Below are 24,610 nucleotides of genomic sequence, written 5' to 3'. Positions count from 1 at the left end.
TAGAAAAAAAGAACATGGGAATTGTAAGGGAAAGATAATTAGACCATCTTTAGACTCTTTAACTGCAATACTTCCTGCCAGAAGAAAGTGGAGCGCCTATTTAAGAAACTCAAGGAAAGGGATGGTGAGCCAAGGTTTTTTTTTTTTTTTGGTACGCGGGCCTCTCACTGCTGTGGCGCCTCCCACCGCGGAGCACAGGCTCCGGACGCGCAGGCTCAGAGGCCACGGCTCACGGGCCCAGCCGCTCCGTTAAGACAAGGATTTTATATCCAGCAAAACTGACTTTTCAACATAAACACAAATTACTATGAACTTTCAAGAAAGCAAGGAATACTGGTCCAATCAGCTATTCCTGAGGAATTTAATAGAGAATGACTTTCAGATCCCCAAATGATCAGACACTCATGGGCATAAGGACAGATGGTGAACACCAAATATACCATTATTTGTAGAACTAAAAGTAAGTGAGGGTTGAAATGTAGAGGTCATAGTAAGTCATGAGGATGTGCCCTGACAATGTAGGTAGAGACAACTGGGTTTTTCTTAATGGGGGATTAGAGATTGTGGAGAACATAGGCTCAAAAAATATTTAAATATATTCGTGGTAGTATTGGCACTATTATTCTGTGGCTGCTGTGTGCTTGACAGGGGATAAAAGAAATGCAAAATTTGGAGCCGTATTAATTCTATCATCCCCTGTGTCCTTAAAAACTAGGAGTTATGGGCTTCCCTGGTGGCGCAGTGCGTAAGAATCTGCCTGCCAATGCAGGGGATACAGGTTTGAGCCCTGGTCCAGGAAGATCTCGCATGCCACAGAGCATCTAAGCCCACGTGCCACAACTACTGAGCCTGCGCTCTAGAGCCTGCAAGCCACAACTACTGAAGCCCACACGCCTGGAGCCCGTGCTCCGCAACAAGAGAAACCACCGCAGTGAGAAGCTCATGCACCACAACGAAGAGTAACCCCCGCTCGCTGCAACTAGAGAAAGCCCGTGTGCAGCAATGGAACCAATGCAGCCAAAAATAAATAAATAAATTTATTAAATAAAAACAAACAAACAAAAACTAGGAGCTACAGATATAGTAGGAGAAAACTGTAGAAGAGTTTATGTCAAAGCTCTAGAATCTTAAGGTTGAATTGGAAGATCAATATGAACTCAGGAAAAATGTTTTCATATACATATGATTTTTATATATATATATTTTCATATGTGTATATAACATTGCTGAAAAGGCTGAGAAACAATAATTAATCCAGTAACAATGAGCATTCCTAGAGCATTCTTTCTCACTGAAAGAAACCAGCACTTTTTGGAGAAATGACTGATTATATAGTCCTGGGGCAGAAAACATATAAATGGCCTGAAATATCTCTTAATACCATATAGCACAAAAGCTATCAACAACTCCTAGGGTCATGTCAATAGGACCCAGAAGCCAATGTGAAATGCCACCTTCAGACCAAAGGTGGGACCATACCTTCAATAACGATAATAACTGCAATGGATTGAAACCCACCCAATATGTTTAAATCCATAACTTCATAAAGTTAAGGCCAAAAAAAGGGGGACTGCATTTGGAAGATTACAGAAAAACAGTTCATCATCCTGAAAACTGGTAACTAAAGAAGAATTAAACATTATCTGACAAGCCCCCTGTGGAACCAAGTAGTAGATAAGGAGGAGTGTCTCTTTAAAAATGTATTTCAATTAGTAAATGAAAAGAGAAATGGTGGAATTAGAATACCACCACTTAGCAATCTCTAATAACTTAACAGATAAAGGCATTGAGCACCAAAGCCCGCTAACATTACAAAGGGAGAGACAACTAGTTATTAAGTGCATCCTATAGTCTGGCCAAAGGGACCTGACCTGAATCTGATCCAGTTTCTGGATCCAGCTGTAAATTTTCAGGAAATACAGGGACAGAGGAACATGTTAAACTGTACCATAGGGACTTCCCTGGTGGCACAGCGGTGAAGACTCCAATCTCCCAATGCAGGGGTCCAGGGTTCGATCCCTGGTCAGGGAACTAGATCCCACATGCATGCCGCAACTAAGACCCGGCAAAACCAAATAAATAAATAAATATTTTTTAAAAAAACAAAAACCTGTACCATAAATGTGCAATCCGCAAAGCCTAGACTGTGAGAAATTTTACAGATCAATGGTCCTCCAACAGATACTGTATGGAAACAAAAGCGAGTAAAGAGAAACCTAGAGGTTAAAAGAGACTTGAAAGATAAACCAAAAATTTTTTTAATGTAAGACTATAGTTTTCATATAATAAGAAATATATATTCAGGCTCTACCCACACCCTTACTCCACCAATTCCTGGCACAGAGCTTCTCAGAGCCTAGAAATCTCTTAAGTGCTCTGAGTGTCTTTGGCATGCTAAAGAAATGATTCTTTTTTAAAAATTTTTATTGAAGTATAGTTGATTTACAATGTTGTGTTATTTTCAGGTGTACAGCAAAGTGATTCAGTTATACATATATATATATATATATATATTCTTTTTTAGATTCTTTTCCATTGTAGGTTATTACAACATATTGAGTATAGTTCCCTGTGCTATACAGTAGGTCCTTGTTGGTTATCTATTTTATATATAGCAGTGTGTTTATTTTAATCCCAAACTCCTAATTTATGCCTCTCCTGCCTTTCCCCTTTGGTAACCATAAGTTTGTTTTCTATGTCTGTGAGTCTATTTCTATTTTGTAAATAAGTTCATTTGTATCATATTTGTTTTAGATTCCACATACATCTGATATCATATGATCTTTGTCTGACTTACTTTACTTAGTATGATAATCTCTAGGACCATCCATGTTGCTGTCAATGGCATTATTTCATTCTTTTTTATGGCTGAGTAATACTCCATTGTGTATATACACCACATCTTCTTTATCCAGTCATTCGTCAGTGGACACTTAGGTTGCTTCCATGTCTTGGCTACTGTAAATAGTGCTGCTATGAACATTGGTGTGCATGTATCTTTTCAAATCATGATTTTCTCTGGATATATGCCCAGGAGTGGGATTGCTGGATCATATAGTAACTCTACTTTTTGTTTTTTAAGGAACCTCCATACTGTTCTCCACAGTGCTAATGAGATGACTCTGAGCTGAGGGGTCTCTAGGTAGGGTGTAGGTTGTCAGGATCTGGGCTGGTCCCTCTGGCATGGAGGGCTGGGCAATTTGGGCTGGTTCCAGGCCAGAGGAACCTGCCCTGCGATTAGAGGGTTGCAACTTTCAGCACCACCCCAAAACCTTGGTGATTACCAGTGGCCAAAGATTTAATTAATTGTGCCTACATAATGGACCGTCCATAAAAACCCCAAATGAAGGGGTTTGGAGAGAGTCCTGGTTGGTGAACACATCCACGTGCCGGGAGGGTAGTGCACCCCAAACTCCATGGAGACAGAAGTTTGGGGTAGTGCACCCCAAACTCCATGGAGACAGAAGCTCCTGTGCTTGGGATGCCTCTGGACCTCAGCTTCTGTATCTCATCATCTGGCTGTTCATTTGTAACCTTTATAATAAACAGGTAATAGAAAGTAAAGTGTGTCCCTGAGTTCTGTGAGTCAATATAGCAAATTATTAAACATGAGAAGGGGGTTGTAAGAACCCCTGAATTGTAGCCAAGTCGTACAGAAGTGTGGGCAACCTGGGCACCCACTACTGGCAATTGGCATCTGAAGTTAGGAGGCTGAGGTTGGGGGACTGAGCCCCTAACCTGGGAGGTCTGGTGTTAACTACTGTGGTTAGTGTCAGAATTGAATTAAACTTTAGGACGCCCAGGTGGTGTGGGAGAATTGGAGAACTGCTTGTTGTGGAAAATCCATACAGTTGCTTCCAGAAGTGTTATGAGTGGCCAAAAACAATCAGTTTCAAAAAGCACAAGAAATTAAAAGTCAGGATAACATTGCATCTGGGGCAAAAGAAGGGGTTGTGATTGGGACAGGCATCGGAAGGAGCTATCAGGGTGGCTGGCAAAGTTCTATTTCTCAACCTGACAGTGTTTGCCTTGAAAGAATTCACTGGGAATTCCCTAGTGGTCCAGTGGTTAGGGTTCCACACTTCTACTGCAGGGGGCACGGGTTCAATCCCTGGTCGGGGAACTAAGGTCCCACATGCCACAGGGCACAGCCACCACCCCGCCCCAAAAAAGGGGGCAAAAGAATGAATTTGCTAAGCCATATATTTGATTTGGAAAGTTTTCTGGATTTCTGATTTATTTTGTAATAAAAAGTTTTTTTTAAGTGAAAACAAAGGTCTGTCCCACGAAGACAATTTTCCTTTTGAAAGCTAGAACCTCATTTGTCTCCTGTTCTCTTCTATACATTATCAAATAACTACGTCTATAAGCAAAGATGCGTTTAAAACCTCTCTAGGAATCAGCATGCATAAAAAAGTTGTCATCTTGCTTTGTTTCACGAGGCTCCGTATGGCTTTTCTGCTCTGCAGAAAAATGGAGAAATTCACCCACACAACTCCTGCTTTCAGGACAGGATTAAGTCACGTTTCTTCAACAGAACAAAAATGTACTTCTCTATTATCTGCTTGAGACGAACAGAGAGACAATCTGAGATTTAGTGATTTCCTTAGAAAAGTAGAGCCCAGTGTGGTCACTTAAGGTCACCCACGCTTGTTTGGATGTGAGCTAGCCAAGGGTTCCCCGCCTCAGACTAATGAATGGGTCCAAGTATAATAGATGGGAGCAGACCACACGGCAGACTTGCTCTGGCTCTGCCGCACCTTCATCCCATGCCCCATAACTGCATCCTTGCATTGGCACCTCGCTTCTGAGCTCTTAAAACCAGTGATTTAGCAAACCCAGCCACCGGGGCCCTACAGAGAGGTTGGGGATATTCTAGGATCCTGCATGCCTCGTGGTACGGCCAAAACAACAGTGGAACTATACCATTATGATACCATTATGATGAACCTCAAAAAAAGGCTGGGCTTCCAGGTCCTAGGAGCTCCCTGACAGTGGGAGGAACCCAGGCTTCCTGCAGTCTCAGAGCTCCCGGCCTGCAGCACAAGCCTGGCATAGCAGAGGTCTTGTGAATGATAACATATAATAATAAGTACATATACTATATTATGTATGTATTAGGAGTGTTCACTAATATACCCATATAAATAAATGGTCATACCTAATGCCGAGTAATTCCAAGGCATGGCTTTTCCTCCACCATTTACCCCTGCACCTCCTCCCCTCTCCCTGCCATCTCAGACTCTGAGGTCTCCTTTCTGATCCCAGCATCCAGCAGGTGCATTCCTGCCTCAGGACCATTGCACTTGCTGTTCCCTCAATTCTGAACACTCTGCCCCCAGATTTTTGCAAACCTCCTCCTTCGCTTCATTCAGGTCAGCTCAGATGTGATCCTCTCCCATTACCTACCTGATTTACTTGTTTGCCTGTTTATTTCCTGACCCTTGCTGGACTATAAGCCCCATCAGAGAAGGAATCCTTGTCATTTCCGTATCCTGAACCTCTAGGACACCCCCAGACTCCATGCGTGTCTGGAGGACTGGAAGTCGAGGGCTGGCCCCTGGCCTTCACTGTCACCAAGAAGATCCCTGCCCACCAGGTGTTGAGTTCAACACAACTCACCTGGGCCTGGGCTGTGCGCTGAAGCAGGCAGCCTAGGCGCTGGGAGTCCCGAGTCCCTAGGTCCCCTTCTCAATCTGGGGGACCCCCCCTTCTCTCCATGACTCTACAAACGTCCTCCTTTCTCCCTCCTATCCAGGACACCAGCCTCTTTCTTTTTTAAAAAAATAAATTTATTTATTTTTGGCTGCGTTGGGTCTTCGCTGCTGTGCACGGGTTTTCTCTAGTTGCGGCGAGCGGGGGCTACTCTTTGTTGTGGTGCGCGGGCTGCTCATTGCGGTGGCTCCTCTTGTTGTGGAGCTTGGGCTCTAGGGACACGGGCTTCAGTAGTTGTGGCGCACGGGCTCAGTAGTTGTGGCTCTCACAGGCTTGAGGGCAGGCTCAGTAGTTGTGGTGCGCGGGCTTAGTTGCTCCGCGGCATGTGGCATCTTCCCGGACGAGGGCTCGAACCCGTGTCCCTTGCATTGGCAGGCGGATGCTTAACCACTGCGCCACCAGGGAAGTCCCAGCCTCTTTCTTTAACAAACCTTTTTAGGGCAGTTTCTCTAGAATTAGGCCCAAGATGGAAAGTCTTGATCCGTGATGCTCTGCTAAGGCAGTGCTCTCAGGAAAAGGAAAGAGAGGGAGCAGAACAGGGAGGCAGTCAGCCGCCGAAGACTAGCTTCAGCCTGGCCCTGAGGCAGGAGGTGAGGGGCAGGGCAGGAGCTGTCCCACTTGGAGGTATGAAGTCCTGTTTTGTGCCTCTGGCCAATCAGTCACTGGCCTCAGGCGGGGTGACTGTGGGGTTCCTGAGCTCTCATCCAGCCCAGTGGGGCGATGCTCCCAAGGGGACAGGCCACCCTCACCAGGACTCTGCAGGTCAAGTTACCTGGGTGGCGCTCATGACTTCAGGCAGCCTCAGCTTCCTGCCTGCGAGAGCCCTGCCTGCAGGAGGGAGAGACCACAGCCTGCAGGGCCTCTGCCCCCAAAGGAGAGGAAGAGGAACCCAAATCCACACCTCAAACGTCCTGCCATCCAAGCAAGCGCTCAGTAATGTTAGCTCTCAGCTACAGGTGCGCCGGGGGCAGCGGGGAATAAAGGAGGCACGGCCACCCTCCTGCCCTCCCGAGGAGCCCTGCAGCCCCCGAGGTGGCCAGCCACGCAGACTCCGAAGGCTTGCCCACTGGTGGCAGGGAAAGCGGGATGGTGGGGATCCCCTTTCCCTGCAGCTCCCCTGACCCGAGTCCTCTCCGTCACTCATTTCCTTTACAAGCAGCGGGAGAGCCTCAAGCTATAGATTTTATAGCCTTAGGAAATCCCATTCAAGTGATGCTGTTCTTGCAGAGTTCCTCTACTACTATTTTTACTGGCAGAAAGAAAAGAAGAAAATCAAGGATGCCTAGAATACAGCAAGAAGACCTGTTTCTTTCTTTCTTTCTTTTTGTAAATTTTATTTATCTGTTTATACAGCAGGTTCTTATTAGTTATCCATTTTATACATATTAGTGTATACATGTCAATCCCAATCTCCCAATTCATCCCACCACCACCCCCCGCTCCGCCACTTTCCCCCCTTGGTGTCCATACGTTTGGAGAACCTGTTTCTTAAAACTGTTTTAGTTCACTGATTTAAAAAAAAAACTGTGGGAGTTCCCCGGCGGTCCAGTGGTTAGGACTCAGCGCTTTCACTGCTGTGGCCTGGGTTCAATCCCTAGTTGGGGAACTAAGGTCCTGCAAGCCACGCAGTGTGGCCAAAAAAAAAAAAAAAAAAAATTGAACTTCAGAGAACAAAGATCTCCTTGAAATCTACATTCATCTAAAATAGTGATTCAATGCATATTGCAATTATGACACACTCAAAATGTTTGCAGTTTTATTTGTTTTCTAACATGATAAAAACCATGCAGGTCAACCCTGGAAGTCATTCATGTGTCTACCTGGGGTTGGATGGGGGTGGGGTCTTTTGTGTCTCAGAGTTAAAGTGGAGCGTGGTAGATGCAGAAAGAATTCTTCCCAAATGCCTCCCGAGCATGCCTTTACCTGGTCTCTCACCAGCAGTCGGGTCAGAGGGGAAGAGAGGGGCCAGGAGGCCCAGACACCCTATTTCTTCAGGGTTTTACCTTCCTTTATCCAGAGTTCTGAAATCATACTAAAGGGCTCAACCCAGACAGCCCAGCAGCTGGCAGCCCCACAGCCTCTGCTTCTCCAGCTACAGGGTCCTGTCCCCTCCAACCCAGCAGAATGGGTTTCTAACTCATGTCTTATCACCTATGCTGCTCCCTGCAGAAAACTCTCCACGCTGGTAAGACAGAATCCCCATGTCTGATTGTTTATGTCCCCCCAGAATTCATATGTTAAATCCTAACCCCGAATGTGATGGGATTAGGGGGTGCAACCTTGAAGAGGTGATTAGGTCATGAGGGTGGAGGCCTCATAAATGGGCTTAGTGCCCTTATAAAAGGGACCCTGCAGAGCTCCTGAGCCCCTTCTGCCCTGTGAGGACACAGCAAGATGGTGCTGTGAACCACGAAGTGGGGCCTCACCCGAGAGGTCTGCTGGGGCCTGGATCTTGGGCTTCCAGCCTCCAGAACTGTGAGAAACAGACGTCTGTTGCTTGTGAGCCCCCTAGTCTATCATATTCTGTTATAGCCACCTGGAGAGACCGAGACAGTTTCCCCTCTAGAGATGCACACACACACACACCCGGCCCCAAGCGGCTCTGTGCTGTGCCCTTGCTGGTGGAGCCCTCCCTCCTCACCCACTCTTGCCCTCATTTACTCCCCTCCACCTCCCCGCAGCCCCATGACTGCTGCAGGGCCCCTCCTGCAGAACCACCCTCTCCTGGAAACCCTGCCCAGCCCCCCCCCCCCCGCCCCTCAGCCCCACCTCCCCTCAGGGGTGAGGGACCCTGCAGAGAGCAGAGTGCCCCCGGGGGTGGGACAGGAGAGGGTCTGAAGTAGGCAGGTGAATGAACACTTCCTTCTTCAGGCAGTCAGGCCTTTATTTTTAGTTCCTTTCTATTTATGGCAAGTAATACTGGTTCTCCTTTTTAAAATCAACTTACTTTTTATGATTTTTAAGAAAAATATTAAGCAAATCGTAGCACAAGTGGTGCTGGGCAAGCAAAAGCCCTCAGGGTGGAAAGAGAGGGATGGGTTTTTAGAGCCCGTGGCCCTCGCTGTTTCCGTCCTCACCTGCACTTACAACCTTCTCAGCTGTTCCTTAGCTTGTGGCCCTCCAGACTGGGAGCTCCTGGGGGTAGTCATCACTGTGTCTCCAGGACCCCCATGGTGCCCTCGTCCAGTGCGGGTGCTGTGCACACTTCCTGCCCTGAGCTGAGCCCCACATGCTTGAGTTCCTCCGCTGGGCCTGGGTGTGTGTCTGGCTCAGGCCAGAAGCCACTTCCTCATTGTCTGTGGTCCTGGTCCTTGGGTGACAGCCAAGCAGGCACAGGGTGTGTGTGCCTGCTTGCATCTGGCTGGGGCCCTGCCTCGGGGCCCAGGAGTGGAGAGGGCTTGTTGGTGAACGTGTTGGCGAGGCCAGGCTTGTCCTCTTCTGGGGAAAAGGCCTGGGAGTGGGCCTTCCACGACGCTGAGCCACAGGACTTTTGTGCAGTTTCAAGAAAAGGTTAATTGGGGTGAGCTCTGTCCCCACTGTCACTCATCTGCACCCTTGCACAGGTGGATCAGTTGGTCCGCAGGCCAAGGACATGAGCTTGTACCACTGATAGCCCATGCCGTGTGTGGTCCCTGCAGCACCCAGTAGGGAGCCCGAGTCACCCCAGGTACTCACTCATTCACTCAACAAACATCTGCTGAGCTCCTACTCTACTGACAACAGTAGCTGACATGTATTACACACTCGCTGTGCTCCAGGCAGTGCATGAAATGCTCCCATGTGGTTGTCTGCAAATGATAGGCTGTAATTAAATGAGATAATACATGAGCTCATTAAAGCCTGCCTCTTTGTATTATTACTGCTTTCATCTCGCTATTATTAGCCCCAAGCGCCAGGCTCCGCAGATAAGATGCATAAAGCCTCCCTCCCAGCCTGTGGAGCCGGCACAGATAATTACAGGACCGGAGAAGTCAGTCCACTTAGATGCCCTCTGAGGGGGAAGGGCTTCTGTGAGTGCTACAGAGGGAGGGACTAACTGTCTGCAGGGTGAAAAAACCTCACCTGGCTGACCCAGGCTGGGATAGCATTAGCCTTGGCCAGGGGAGAGAGGAGGGGCAGGCACTGTACCGGTCTAGGAAGGCTTTGGCTCAGGTGCCCTCTAGGGCCTGAGCAAGTGGTGTAAGTCCGGGGCCTGGCAGGAAGTTGTACGGATGGAGGCTGGCGGGGAGGGGCGCAGGCCCCTGGGGCACCTGGCTAGTAGGGCTTAAGCACCACAGTTTAAGTTGGCAGGCTGGGTGTGTGCCTGTGGAGCGCGAGGTGAACTGGCTGGGAGGAGTAGTCTTGGTGTGGAGGCCGCTCCCCGCAGGGCTGCCCTGGGCTCAGGCCACACCTAGGGAGGAGCCACCTGGCTGCCCTGCTGGGCCTGGATCTCCATCCAGTCATGGTATTGGGACACTAGTGGTTAAGGTGGCCGTTGTGTGGTCTGGATGATGAGAATTATTCAGCTTTGACACGTGCCTTTGGACTGCCAAGTCCCAGAGACAGGGAGATCCAAGGAGCATTGGTCGCTGAAGACGAGAAGTCTGGAGGCCTGGGCTTCAGCCCCAGCAACCCTGTCAGCCTCCTCACGTGCAAAGTGGGCATAAGAATAGCCCCCACCACATCCACCCCATAGATTTGCCGTCAAGACCAAATTCACCTAGGTGGTTCAGAGTCTGGGGTCGGACGTCACAGCGATTGGGTTCAATCTGGATTCTACTGCTTTTCAGCTGTGAACTCTGAGCAAGTTACAGAGAACCTTCAGGAGCCTCAGTTTCGTCATCTGTAAGATGGGGCTAACCATAGCTCCTAACTCCCAGGTTATTGTGAGGATGACATGCTCCTAGTGCATTAGTGGGTGTGTTCTCAGTAAATTAGCTGGTATTGTGCACCTGTTTAATTTGTGAATGTCAAAACTCTAAACAAAGGACTTCCCAAATTCATCCCCCCTTTCCCCTTAACTCACTTTCTAGAACCATTTCTCTTTTCTCAGTCCATCTTCCCTTCTGCCATCAGGGTGAGCTTCCTAAAGCACAGATTGGCCTCGTGCTGTCGCTCTGGCTTGGTGGTCACAGCCCTTCTCCTCTGGCCGCAAACCCACCGCACCCACCACTACTCTTCATCCCACGCACGCGCTCCATCTCAGGCACTGAGCGCTTTCCGGACCTCGGCCATTCCTCACGCTGCTCCCTCTTCCTGGAATGACACCTCGTGTCTCACCTTCTCCCCATTATGGCCACCACATTGTCTGCTTTCCCTGATTCCTCCAGGTGGTACGAACTTCTCTTTCCTCCAAACACCCCTAAGCCTCCAGAGGCAGGGGTGTGGGTTTGCATGTGTATCTGGGCCCCGTGACTGACAGACCCGGGGCCTGCCCACCGTTGGCCTTTAGTAAGTTCGCGCTCACCTGGACTCCTCTGTGGTGGCTGAGAAGGAGCCTCTGGCCAAGGGTCAGGCTGCGAGACTCAGGAGAAGTAACGCTGCCCCTGCTGTCTGAACCATCAGAAGGCAACGGCCAGGCCCTGGAGCCGTGCCAGCCTCCCGCGCTGCGGCCCACATCCTGTCCCTGGCTTTCGTGGCCTGGGTGAGGATGTATGACAGCGGGAAACCTGGGCAGCTCCTGTGCAGGAGACTGCAAGAAGCCAGGGAGGAGAAATGTATTTCTTATAAATCTGGAGGTTGCAATCTGAGATCAAGGTGTCAGCAGGTTGGTTTCTCCTTGAAGCCTCTCTCCGTGGTCACTTTCAGGTAGTGTCCTCACATGGCCTTTCTTCTCTGTGGGTGCACTCCTGATGTCTCTTTGTGTGTCCACATTTCTTCCTTTTATATGGACACCAGTCAGATTGGATCAGGACCCACCCTAATGGCCTCGTTTTAACTTAATCATCTCTTTAAAGGCCCTATTTCCAAATACAGTCACATTCTGAGGTACTGGGATTAGGACTTCAACATACGACAAAATTCAGTGCATAACCATGGGTCCCCAAAGGACAGCCAGAATGGCACTGTCCAAAGATGGAGGAGTAGGGGGGACAGATACTCACCATAATTCCTCACTCCCTCTTCACTCAGGCCCCATGCTGAAAGCAGTGAGCACTTTGAGAACCAGAGACAGAAAGGGTCTCATCTAGATAAGTTTAAAAGGAAGAGGCTGGGAGAATCCCAGAGTTTCCCAGATAGAATAAGATACCCCACGGACTTCCCTGGCGGTCCAGTGGTTAAGACCCTGTGCTTCCACTGCAGGGGGCATGGGTTCAATCCCTGGTCGGGGAACTAAGATCCTGCATGCCATGTGGTGCAGCCCCCCCAAAAAAGAATAAGGTACCTTGTTCTTATCCTTAGAAGTATCTACCACCAACCCCACCATGACAATAACAGCTCCCATTTAGGAGCACTGACTCTGACTCTATGGTTGCCATCTCTTTCACACCATTTTTATGTTTTCCTCTACATTTTGTGGGACTTGGAGCATGTTGGTAACTCTGTTTTAAGGTCTTTGTCTGCTAATTACATCATCCCTGTCACTTCTGTGTTTGTTTCTCCTGACGTGTTTTTTTCCCTGGTTACGGGTCATGTCTTCCTGCATCTTTGCACGTCTGGTCATTTTTGGTTGGACGCCAGACATTGTGCGCTTGGTATTGTTGGGCGCTGGATTTTACTGTATTCTTTTAAACAGCACTGGATTCTGCTCTGGCTGTTATGTTCCTTGGGCTCAGTTTCATTCTTTTGATCTTGCTTCTAGGTTTTATTATTTACTAGAGCAGCCTTTCGTTTAGGGCTAATGTCGTCCCACTACGAAGGTGTGATCCTTTGGAGGACTCGACTCCACTCTATATCATGAGGTCTTTCCACCCTGGCTGGAGGGAATACTAACTCCTGTGTGAGCTCTGGAAATTATTCAGGGCCTGCTACTTCCTGGTGTTCTTTCCACAGCCAGCTTCCTAGCATTTCAATCCACCCATGCAGAGTACTCAGAGGTTCAACGCAGCGCTTCTGCAGATCTCTGGAATTCTCTCTCGGTGTGGACAGTTCCCTCCTCTTGGGTCCTCTGACCTGTGACTCCTAGCAGCCTAGGGTCTCCTGAACTCAGGTCTGTCTTCTGTGAGTGAGACCCCTGGCTTGCTTTAGCTCCCCTTCCTGTGCTGTGGCCCAGAAACTGGCTCCAGGAAGCCACCTGGGAAGCCATAGAACTCACCTCATTCATTTCCCTTCTTCAGGGATCACAGCCCTGTGTCACCTGGAGTCTGATACCTGAAAACCAGTGTTTCATCTGGAGGCCCTACGAGTGAAAGCTCTGCTACCATCATCTCATTAAGTCTTCAAGACACTCTAGAAGTCAGATTATTTTAAAAACAAGGCGGGGCTTCCCTGGTGGCACAGTGGTTAAGAATCTGCCTGCCAATGCAGGGAGGCAGCCTCTTCCTTTTAAACTTATCTAGATGAGACCCTTCCTGTCTCTGGTTCTGAAAGTGCTCACTGCTTTTGGCATGGGGCCTGAGTGAAGAGGGAGTCAGGAATTATGGTGAGTATCTGTCCTCCCTACTCCTCCATCTTTGGACAGTGCCATTCTGGCTGTCCTTTGGGGACCCACTGTTATGCACTGAATTTTGTCATATGTTGAAGTCCTAATGCAGGGGACACGGGTTCAAGCCCTGGTCTGGGAAGATCCCACATGCTGCGGAACAACTAAGCCCTAGCCACAACTACTGTGCCGGTGCTCTAGTGCCTGTGAGCCACAGCTGCTGAGCCTACACGCCACAACTACTGAAGCCTGCACGCCTAGAGCCCGTGCTGCGCAACAAGAGAAGTCACCGCAATGAGAAGCCTGTGCACCGCAACGAAGAGTAGCCCCTGCTTGCCGCAACCAGGGAAAGCCCGCACACAGCAACGAAGACCCAATGCAGCCAAAAATAAATACATAAAATAAATAAATTTATTTTTAAAAACTAAATAAATAATAAAAACGAGGAAACTTAGAGCACCCAGGTAACTCTCCCTGAGTCAGACGGCTGCCAGGGTGTTGGTCATGTGTCCGCCTGACTCTGAGAATGCTGCCAGGCACTGTCTGGACCCTGAGGGCATCCAGCTTCCAGGGGCAAGGCCTTGACCGTCTCAGGCCTTGCCACCTGGATCCAGGCTCCTTCTACTTCAGGACACTCCCCCTCCTGCAGGTGTCCTGGCCCCCAGCCCCAGAGCTCATTTCTGTGTGTACTCAGTGTGGGAAGGACTGTTTGGTCTGCATTTATATTCACAGTCACATCTGCCCACAAGGCACATTGGGTCAGCAGGCAGCATCCTCTACTGAACAACCTATTTGCTCTATGGAGCTGGTTGAAGTTTAACAGCAAGGGTCTGCCTTCATGATCTTCACGGAGAATGCAGAGCGGTGCACCTGGGAAATGAAGTAGAGCCCGAGTGACTGGAGTGAGGCCAGCCCAGGCTACTGTTTCACAAGCGGCTTTTCAAATCTCAAGCACTTCCCTTCCCTCACTTTATTTATTAAAAAATTTCAGGGACTTCCCTGGTGGTCCAGTGGTTAAGACTCCACACTTCCACTGCAGGGTGCATGGGTTCGATCCCTGGTTGGGGAACTAAGATCCCACATGCTGTGTGGCATGGCCCCCCCTCAAAAAAAATTCAAACATATAAAAAAAGTAGAGGGATGAAACACTCATAAACCTTTCACCTAGACTGAAGAATTTTGTTTCACCTTTCTTTGTTTTTGCTGAAGTATTTTAAAGTAAATGACAAACTTCTAAACACTGCAGCAGGTATCTCTAAACTATAAGGACTTTTTTGATATAACCACAATAATTCTATTATTACACTTAGCAAAAGAAATAATTTAAAAATATTATCTACTCTTGGTTCATAGTTAAAATCCTCTCTTGTCCTTAACAACTTTTAGAGTTGGTTTGTTAAAGCAGTACCCAGTCAAGGACTGAATTTCTTATATTTCTTTCTTTTTTAAAATTTATTTATTGTTTATTTATTTATTTTTGGCTGCATTGGGTCTTCGTTGCTGTGTGCGGGCTTTCTCTAGTTGTGGCGAGCAGGGGCTACACTTCGTTGCGGCGTGAGGGCTTCTCACTGCAGTAGCTTCTCTCATTGTGGAGCACGGGCTCCACCAGGGAGGTCCTCTTATATTTATTGTCTTTTAAAATCTAGGACAGTTCTTTCCCATCCAGCCATTTTTTTCCAATAATACTGACTTGTTGATGACACCAGACTAGTGTCCTACAGAAGAGACTACCTTCTATCTTCATCTGACTGTACAGATATTCCTCAACTTACAGTGGGGTTAGGTCCCAATAAGTCCATTGTAAGTTGAAAATATCGTAAGTTGAAGATGTATTTAACATATCTAACTTAACAAAACTCATCGCTTAGCCGAGCCTACCTTAAACGTGCCTAGAATACTTAAGTTATCTTACAGTGGGGCAAAATCATCTAACACAAAGCCTGTTTTATAAGAAAGTATTACATTTCATGTCATTGATCGGATACTGTACTGAAAGTGAAAAGCAGAATGCTTGGTTGTCTGGATACAGAATGATGGTACGTATCTTGGTCATTTCTCCTCCTGATTGCAGGGCTGACTGGGAGCTGTAGCTCCCAGCTGCTGTCCTGTATCAAGAGATAGAATTGGACTGTGTGTCAGTAGCCCAGGAAAATATCAAAATTCAGAATTCGAGGTAAGTTTTATACTGAACGCACATCACTTTTGTACCATCCTAAAGTTGAAAACTCTTAAGTCGAACCATGCTAAGTCGAGGACTGTCGGGGGTTCTTGTGATGTCATTTAACCTTTAGCTCAATCTCCTCTATTTTCTGTAAACTGGAATTTAGGTCTAAAGTCTCGAATATACTTTTTTTTTTTTTTTGATTATACTTTTTAGTTCTGCGTGACATTATGTACTGTGACCATATGCCTGGTCATGTAATATGATGCTAACATCTGCTACTGGATCAAAGGGGCAGCAACTAGATGCCTCACTGCAGACCCCGTACTTCCCCTTTCAGGTGGCAAACAGTCTGTGGTTAAGCCGCTTGATGAAGTGTGTAAAATCCCTGCACCCCTGTCCTACTCTCATCTGCTCACCACCCTTCCTCGCCAGATAAACGTGTCCCCCTCCCCCATTCACTGCGCCTCTGGTACCTCCACCAGGCAAGATTTTGCTGAATTATCTCTTGAGTTTGCATTGTGAATATGGAAAATTTTTTCAAATTAAAAAAATTAAATATTCTTTCTTTTTTTTTTTTTTTTTTGCGGTACGCGGGCCTCTCACTGCTGTGGCCTCTCCTGTTGCAGAGCACAGGCTCTGGACGCGCAGGCTCAGCGGCCATGGCTCATGGGCCCAGCCGCTCCGCGGCATGTGGGATCCTCCCGGACTGGGGCACGAACCCACGTCCCCTGCATCGGTAGGCGGACTCTCAACCACTGCGCCACCAGGGAAGCCCTAAATTTTCTTTTTTAAAAAATATTTATTATTTATTTGGCTGCATCAGGTGCGCGGTCTTCTCACTGCGGTGGCTTCTCTTGCTGTGGAGCACGGGCTCTAGGCAGGCGGGCTTCAGTAGTTGAGGCTCGCGAGCTCTAGAGCGCAGGCTCAGTAGTTGTGGCGCACGGGCTTAGTTGCTCCGCGGCATGTGGGATCTTCCCGGACCAGGGATTGAACCCATGTCCCCTGTATTGGCAGGCAGATTCCCAACCATTGCACCACCAGGGAAGTCTCTGCACGGGACCTTTAGCTGAAGCATGTGAACTCTTAGTTGAGGCATGTGGGATCTAGTTCCCTGACCAGGGATGTAACCTGGGCCCCCTGCATTGGGAGAGCAGAGTCTTAGCCACTGGACCACCTGGGAAGTCCCGATTTTAATTTTCAAAAATTAAAACTGTAATATCCGTTATGCTTTTTCATGGCTCCATCGCAAGATTCTGCCTTATCTTGGGAGGGGGTCACTAGTCTGAACTCCCACTGATGCCTAGGACTGGGGTACTCAGAGCCACAGTGCTCTTGGGCGGGTCACACCTGCAAGCATGGCAGAGATCCAAGTCCTGCGTGATGCCTGGGAGGTATGGCTGAGCTCCGTGGCCCAGCCACGTCAACTCAGGAGTTAAAAATGCCAACTCACCATAACCACCCATGGCTCGTGGAATTGGAGATGGTGCCAGTCTGAAGCTCAAGCAACCACAGGGCAAGGAGCCAGGGCCCAGACTCGATTTAGAGCTGCAAGATGAGACCACTGTCAGAGTCAGCCAGGGAACGCCGACAAACCTCTCAGTGCTTCAGGGACAGTGGCCAAACATCGCAATAATGGGACCAAAACTTCATTGTCTCCAACACATGGTCTGTGGTCCATCTGGAGTTTTAAAATTCTGATTTAGAGATTTATTTTTATGAGTGTCTTACAAAAGTATACAAATCCCACTCCACACTTATTTATCTATTCAGTGGGTCGCCTTTATCAGGGTGAAAGTGGAAACTGCTCTAGAAAATGTTAACCATGATGTTATTAAGCAAAAAACCTGGGGGCAGCATCAGATGAGGAAACCAAGCACAGCTAGAGAAGGTCTTACCTGTTCAGCAATATCTTCACCTTTGATCCTCAGAAGAGCTGCGTGAGGTTGGTATCGTTACCCCTAGTTTATAGGTAGGGCTCTCAGAACTCTAAGGCTTAGAAGCAGAAAAGGCTAGAGATGGAAGAACGGTCACACAGCTGGCAACGGCAAGGCCAGGACTCTGAGATGTGCACGGCTCTCAAGCCCCTGGTCTTTCGCTACAATACGCCATCTTCCCCAACATGTAGCCACACAAGCAAAAGTAAAATTGGGCACAAGAGAGATCAGTATCACTAAAATGTTTTCCAGGTTTTCCTTGCAGAATTCCAAGTTCCTAACAAGACCTAGAAGGCCCTTCTACTGCAGGCCCATTTCTTGGCCCTTTTCCCCTGGCTCCCTGTGCTTCAGCCACAGTGTCCTAGAAGTTCCTTGAAGGATTTGTGCTCCTTCCCACCCCAGGGCCTTTGCACATGCTGTTCCCTCTGCTAGTCTCTGCTTTTCCTTAAAGTCTTGGCTTTCTCTGTTTTCTCAGGGAAGCCCGTCCTGATTTGGAGTCGGTCAGGCCGACACGTCATTTGTCTCAGAGTGCCCTACTTCTCCTGTACGACACTTTCACTGTGCTTCTCCTTCAAGGCTCCGAGTCACCAGGCCACATGTTCAGGGCCTGAGCTCCTGAGGTTTCTAATTTCTACAGGAGGTTTTAAGTGTGTACATGAGGTTGTGTGTGATTGGAGCTCAGTCTCCTTCCTTCTGTGGGACTTAAGTTCCTTATCAGTAAAACAGGGCCTGCAACTTTCTATAAATCAGTGGTTGATGTCCGTGAACTCTCAAGTCATATATTATCCTCCGTACGTAGGAGGTTGCCTCTCAGCCACCCAAACTGACAAGCTCTTAGGGCATTCTCAAGTGTTTAATTAATTTATATTCTGGGTGGAATGTTGAGATTTCCCTGTCTCAAAGTGGTCCCAAGGACAGGCGATGGGCATTCTCTACAGCAGAATGGTGGCCTTCCTGGCCTTTCCTAGGCCCTACCAACCCCTTCCCCAGCTCTGCCATCCAGCGCTGTCCCTACCCCATGGGGCTTTCCAATCTTTTCTACCTTCCTTCGTCCAATCCTTGAAGGCTTTCAGGCCTACTGCCTTGTCACTGGCTCTTGGGGTCATGAGGAGGGGACCAGCCAGTTAATACTCCATGACACCAAATTTACTCAATTTTATGGGCTGTCTTCATTCTGAAGCTGTCTCATTCCTCCTTTTCTTGGTTTTGACCTATTCTTTTCTGAAATTATGGTAAAAATAACTGTGTGTGTGTGTGTTGTTATAAGTTTTTCCTTGGAGAAATCTGAAACCCATCTTCTACTGCCGTGGAAAACACAACAGTCTGAGAACTCGTACAGGGCGAAGAGCACGTTCCTAAGAGGCCAGTGTGTCTGCTCCAGGCCAGGCCTGGGGGTTCCTCTCCAGGCCAGCATCTCTTCCCCTCTTTCCCCACTTCACAGACCTTGAGTCCTACTCAGCTAGCAGAAGTTTCTGGGGGCCCAAGGAGGCTGAGGTCTCTGGGCCCCAGCGGGACCTTGCCTGCCTTTCCTTCCTGGCCTCTCCGGGTAAATGCACTCATTCCACACTCCAGCAAGAGGTCACCTCCCCGGTAAGCGCTCCCTGCCCAGGACTGCACCATCTGCTCCCACCAGCCTTGGGTGTCCCTGCTCAAGCACTAGGAGCCGACCCACCTCTTGTTATTCTGCTCATCACCTCCCCACCCCTGGCTTGGCTAGTGTGGTGCTCCTAGCGCACCCGGGCACTGGGTAGGTGCTCAGTTAATGGTTGTCAAATGAATGAATGAACCACGTGCTCTGGGAAGGCTCCTCCCAGGGAACCTGCGGGTTTGCTCAGCTCCAGGCCTCTCCCCCCAAGGCGGAAACTGAGTTGGGGACATCACATCACCGCGCGCCAGTCTAACCAGGGGCTGTTGCAAGCCACAAGCCTCACAAATTGCCAAGAATCCCCCTGCCCACCTGCCGGCCAGGGCGCACCCCTCTGAGAGGGGTGTATGAGATCCAGCCCCCGGGAGGGCTCCGTGGACAAGGGGGAGACGACGCCCCTGCGGGGCTGCTCCTCGGGGGTGGGGTCGTGGGCCACGGCCCCCCGCCCGCCGCCGTCCCGCCTCCCGCCGGCGCTCCCGGCCTTTCCCGTCCGGCCCGCGACGCTCCGCCCGCCCCGCCCCACATGGCACCGCCTCCGCCGCAAACTTTTTCCACCCCATCCTGTCGCGGCCCGAAAGGAATGGAAAATGGCGGCCTAGGCGCGGAGTTTCCTGGCGGAGCGGCGGCGGCGGCCTGGGCGCCGGGACGCGGGCGGCGGCATGACGCGCTGGGTGCCCACCAAGCGGGAGGAGAAATACGGCGTGGGTGAGCGCCTCCCGCGCGCCGCGCTCCGGGCCGGCGGGGCGGGGCGGGGGCGCCCGGGAGCCTGTTGCCGGCGGCCCGGGCGGCGCGGGCGGGACGCGGAGGGGCCGCGGAGGCCGGGAACCCGCGTCCCCGCCCTGCCCGCCTGAGGGTCCGTCTGCGGGCACTGCCCACTCGGACCCCGGGCGCACGCTGTTCCCGCGCCCGCTCCGGAGCCCGCGCGAGCCGGGCCGGGGACACGCGGGGGTGGGGGGAGGCTTGTGTCACTTCCCGAGGGTGTCCCCTCCGACATCCAGCTCTCGGGCGGGCACCCCGGCGGCGGAGCCTTCCAGCCCCCGGGGCTGCCCCCGACGCCTCGACCCCAGCTGGGCCGGGCCGGGCCGGGAGGCCCCGGCGGCATTGTTCGGCCGCGCCTTTTTGCTTTTCGGATGAAGTTGTGCTCAGTGTCTGCGGCTCCGGGCGGACAGTTTCAAGTTGCAGCGACCAGAGCGAAGAACTGTGCTCTCCCCCGGTGGGAGGTGGCGTGTGCGACCGGGGCTGGGCGATCGCGCCGCCTGCCGCTCGGTGGTCCTGCCCTGGACGGCGTGGGACCCTCGGAGACCAGCGGCCGAGCGCTCCGGGGTCCCCGGGGCCGGGAGCGGGTTGCGAAGGGCGGGACCTGTTTTGGCTCCGCTGTTCTTTGTCGCTTCCTGGGGGGAGTAGGGAGGGTCGGCTGCAAGTTTACGTTTCGGACCAAGTACACATTCCAGAGTCGGAGGATCTCCTTAATGGCAAAGCAAGCAGCCCCCCAGGCCCCGTGCGCCCTGCCGCCCTCCTGGCGCGGGTTGGTAGCCTGGCCTGCGGAGGCCTGTGGGTGCTTGCCTTCTCTTAACTTGCGCACCGGAGGCTCTGTCTGGGCCCGCGGCTGGTCTCCCCCTCCGCACGGCTTCCCAGTTGGCTTCAGTCCCTCTTTCCTCCTGCTCCGCGATCCAGAGGCGTCCTTGACCACCTCTTCAGCCGGGCTCCACTCTGCCTGACTTGGAAGGCCTTTTGTAGCCTTGGCCTCGCCTCCGAAGCCAGGTGGTGCCCTCCTGGGGTTCCAGACCCTGCGGCCCGTCCCGCCTTCCCCGCCCTCCCCTCCGGACCCTGAGCCTTTGCGGGGAGCAGCCCACTCCCACTGCTGGTGTGGTTCGGCCCTCCCACTTTGGGGAAGCCTGGGCGGTTCTGGTCCCAGGGCTCTCTCTTTTCTTTCTGTGATGCTTCTGCTAGTTGCCAGGGACGTAGAGTGGAGCTGGCCTGGACATTGGGACGGTTCTAGGTCCCCTCTGGGCCCGCAGGGGCTTGTTGCACAGGTGGCGCTACTTCAAAACCACCGTGGCTGAATTCCCTTCCCTCCCCTGTTTTAGAGATGAGGCCGCTGAGGCTCGTGCAGGCACATCTACAAAGGCCAGCAGCAGAGCTGGGCTTCCGAGTGCAGCTGAGTTTGTAAGCAGCGTCCTGTGCCCATTCAGGTGGTTTCAGCCCCGATAGGAAGGTCCTCATCGGTCCACATTGGATGAGGGAGGTTTCGGTGTGGAGATTCCTGCTGGATCAACTTCGGGTGTGGGGTAGCATTGTGGGGGGGGGGGTCTGGGCTGCAGTGAGCCTGTTGGGGTGCTGTGTGTGAGGGGAGGGCTGAGGGCAGGCCCTCAGGGAACGCAGTGCTTAGAGATGGAAGAGAAGCTGGAGCCCTGGGGAGAGGAGGGGGCCAGGCGGGGGCAGCAGAGCCCAGCGCTCCTGCTCAGGACTTGCCCTCTCAGTCCTGTGTGGTGGGGACTGCTGTCCCTCCCACTTCTCAGAGGCAAAGGACAGACTAGCGCCACTAGTAAGTGCTCCATCCTGAAGCTGAACCCTGGTGGTGGCTCTAGAGTTCATGGTCACCCCGCTGTGCTCACCAGGAGATGGGTGAGGGACCTCTCTTTAAGGTCGCTTTGATACCCTTGGCTCCCAGGGTGACCTGGATGGTGTCAGTGAGAACCCTGGAGGTGTCCATACCTGTGGAGTGACTTGTGTCTCATGAGCAAAGGGAACATTCACAAGTAGAGACCCACAAGCAGGGTCTCCCCACTGGGGAGGCAGCTGTGAGCACGAACGTGGTTGTGTCCTTCCCACGGTAAGTCACATGCCTTCCAGAAGCTTTGCTAGCACTCACGGCAGTGCCTTCTAACATCACACCTTTGGCTAATACTTTGGTTTTAGGAAAACTCCAAGTTGAAAAGTTTCCAGAGAAGAAGAGTATCCTGGAGGTTTTGGAACCAGTTCTGGGAAGGATGTGAGTGGAGGTCAGGCAGGGGAGATGGGAGGGGGTCGTCCTGCCTAGTTTCACCAGGTGGAGAGATCGAGACAGCACAACTCTTTCAGTGCCAGGAGGAACTTTAAATAACTGGACCCCCTGTCGGGGAGGGCGCGCAGGCGTAGAGCTCCTAGAGTTCCCGATTTGGGGCAGGGGAAGCCGAGGACGCTTGAGTCAGGCTGCCCTCGTGTCTGGGAGTTTGCCTGGGGAGGATCCCGCTGGTTCTCAGGGAGTGGGCTGGCTAGGAAGATGGAAGTGTTGGATGTAGGGATTCATTTCCACGAGTTTAATTCCTCTTTCTGCCGAAGGGAAAATTACTGGAAATCCCCTTTACCAACCACAGCATTTTTTGGGGGGAGCCTCACAACAGGACTGTGTTTCCGTAGATGGGCCCTGGTGGGTCTGTGGGCGGCCAGGCTTCCACCCGGCCAGTGACTTGGCCCCTGAATGAATCACGAGGGGAGAGGAAATGGTAAAACTCCATCTCATTTGGAAACAAGAATCACAGCTCATTGTTCGCAAGTACTTAGAATCTGTTAGAAGCATTGTTTGTAAATGAGACGCTTCAGTTATTTATTTACTTTGTGGAATCGGGAAGGGAGTAAACAGCCGATCTGCAGGAAACGCTGGTGCCCCCCCCCCCCCCCCCCCCCCCCCCCCCGCATTCATGGGGACCAGCCTGTTAATTTCTCCCCTTGGGCTTGAGTTTGGTGGGTCAGTTTTTACAGACCTGGCTTATTAACACGGACATGAACTTTGACCTAGCTGTCACACTGAGGGGTTGGACCAGATGAACTTTCCCATCATCCCCCAACTAGGCAGAGTCAAAACGTCCCAACACCAGTCAAATTGTGTTCATGGGGATCCTGTTCTTCAGATGAGGTGAAAAGATGCAGCTGTCACATCTGAGGCTGGCGTGCTCACGTCTCCGTGACGGCATGGAAGGCAGAATAACGGCCCCCCGAGTGTCCAGGATGCGTGAATGTGGTGTGTGACACGGCAAAAGGGACTTGACAGATGAGATCATGGCTGTGAACCCTGAGGTGCAGAGCTGGTCCCGGGTTAGCCACGTGGGCCCCCAAAGCAGAGGACTTTCTCTGTCTGCTCGCACAAGAGAGATTCGGCAGAAGTGGAGTCAGAGCGATTCCGAGCCTTGGGAGGGTTCCATGCCCGGATGCTGGCCCGAAGATGTCGAGGTCCACTTGCTACCAGGCAGAGGCCTCAGGGAGCTGAGGTTGGCCCCAGCTGACAGCCAGCAGGGAAATGGGGACCTCAATCCTGCAATTATAGCTGGATTCTGCCAGCACCCCTGAATAAGCCTGGAAACATTCATCCTAGAGCCTCCCGTGGAGCGCAGCCGGCCAGCACCTTGACTTTGAGACCCAGAGCCACTGGGTGTCTGACCTGGAGCACAGTGAGATCATGAATGCAGGTGGTTTTCCACTGCCAAGGGTGTGATGATTTGTTATGGCAGCAATAGAACAGGAATGGAGGTGGTGTGGAGAGCAGCCTGGGCAAGACTACGGTTCTCTTTCCACCCTTTAGCTTTGCTAGAGGCAGATTGAACGAACACCAGTGACTTCAGCGTGCCCTTCACTCTCCACTCCAGGCAAACCTCAAAAAGGGGATGTGGGCACTGGCACCGAGACATCTTTAACTTCTGGCTCTTAATTGTTATGTGGCCCTTGAGCAAGTTATTCCTGCTTTCTTAGCCTCAGTTTCCTCATCTGGAAAGTGGACCCAAGCCTGCCTACTGCAAAGACCGGTGGGGATTCACTGAGATAATGTCCTCAGAGCACAAAGCCCTGAGATCAGCGTTTGCGATAAGCCAGGCACGCCATGGAGCGGTGCTTTTAGTAATTTTTTATTTAATAAAGCGCAGTTTAGAAATGTAGTGACAAGTGATTTCCTGTTTGGATTCGACAGTCGTGGTGGCTGGAGGGATGCTTCTCTTCCAAACTTGTTGTCTTCATGGTGTGTTTTGCCCCCATATTGGGGGGATGTGACCTTTTGCTTGGTGTTAGGGATTGTGGCATGTGTATTCAGATTAGCCCTGCACGATGATAATTGCTAGGGATGCTGTAATATCCAGTGAATTTGGGAGCGTGAGAGTTGCTGAGAGATCCTCTTTGTTGCCCAGAGAAGCAAGCAAGCTGCTACTTTGGGGGAAGAAAAATTTGATTGATTGTAAGTAAATAGAAATGCAGACATTTTCATTCACCGGAGTTGCGGAAAATGAAATTAAGGCATATTATATTTCTACAAACCTGATTTTACTTTGGAAACACTATAAAAATTTTAAATTTATTGTAGCGCCAGTGTTGGCCCAGAATATCAGACGTCTTATCAGGATTGTCTTAGCGGGTGTGAATAGTTCTTTCTCTTGTTCTCTGTGACCTCTGAGGATGCAGGTAGTGCAGACACAGAGAAAGAAACAGGCAGTTGTGAGTCCTGTGCTGGGTACAGCTGAGGAGCCACAGTGCCCGAGGGCACCTGCCATCTCTCTGTCTCTCCTCTCATTTTCTCTTTCTGCCCTTCTTCCTTCTTCCCTTTCCCCCTTGTTCTTTCCTTCGTTCCC

The 24,610-nt window shown here is 50.7% G+C and overlaps 1 protein-coding gene across 2 annotated transcripts in view; it reads left to right on the top strand.

The window, feature by feature from the left end:
* The first annotated feature begins 19,590 nt into the window (after window positions 1-19,590).
* The window catches only part of DOCK1 (dedicator of cytokinesis 1), a 528,830-nt gene continuing 523,810 nt past the window's right edge, over window positions 19,591-24,610 (top strand). For both annotated transcript variants that reach the window (XM_082855005.1, XM_082855004.1), the window contains exon 1: window positions 19,591-19,724. In XM_082855005.1, the coding sequence (XP_082711131.1) occupies window positions 19,679-19,724 (46 nt within the window). In that variant the 5' untranslated portion in view covers window positions 19,591-19,678. The remainder of the gene's footprint in view (window positions 19,725-24,610) is intronic.

The sequence above is a fragment of the Leucopleurus acutus genome, assembly GCF_964270905.1.
Source record: "Leucopleurus acutus genome assembly, chromosome: 14".
Classification (NCBI taxonomy): Eukaryota; Metazoa; Chordata; class Mammalia; order Artiodactyla; family Delphinidae; genus Leucopleurus; species Leucopleurus acutus.
This window is presented reverse-complemented; position numbering and strand designations above follow the sequence as displayed.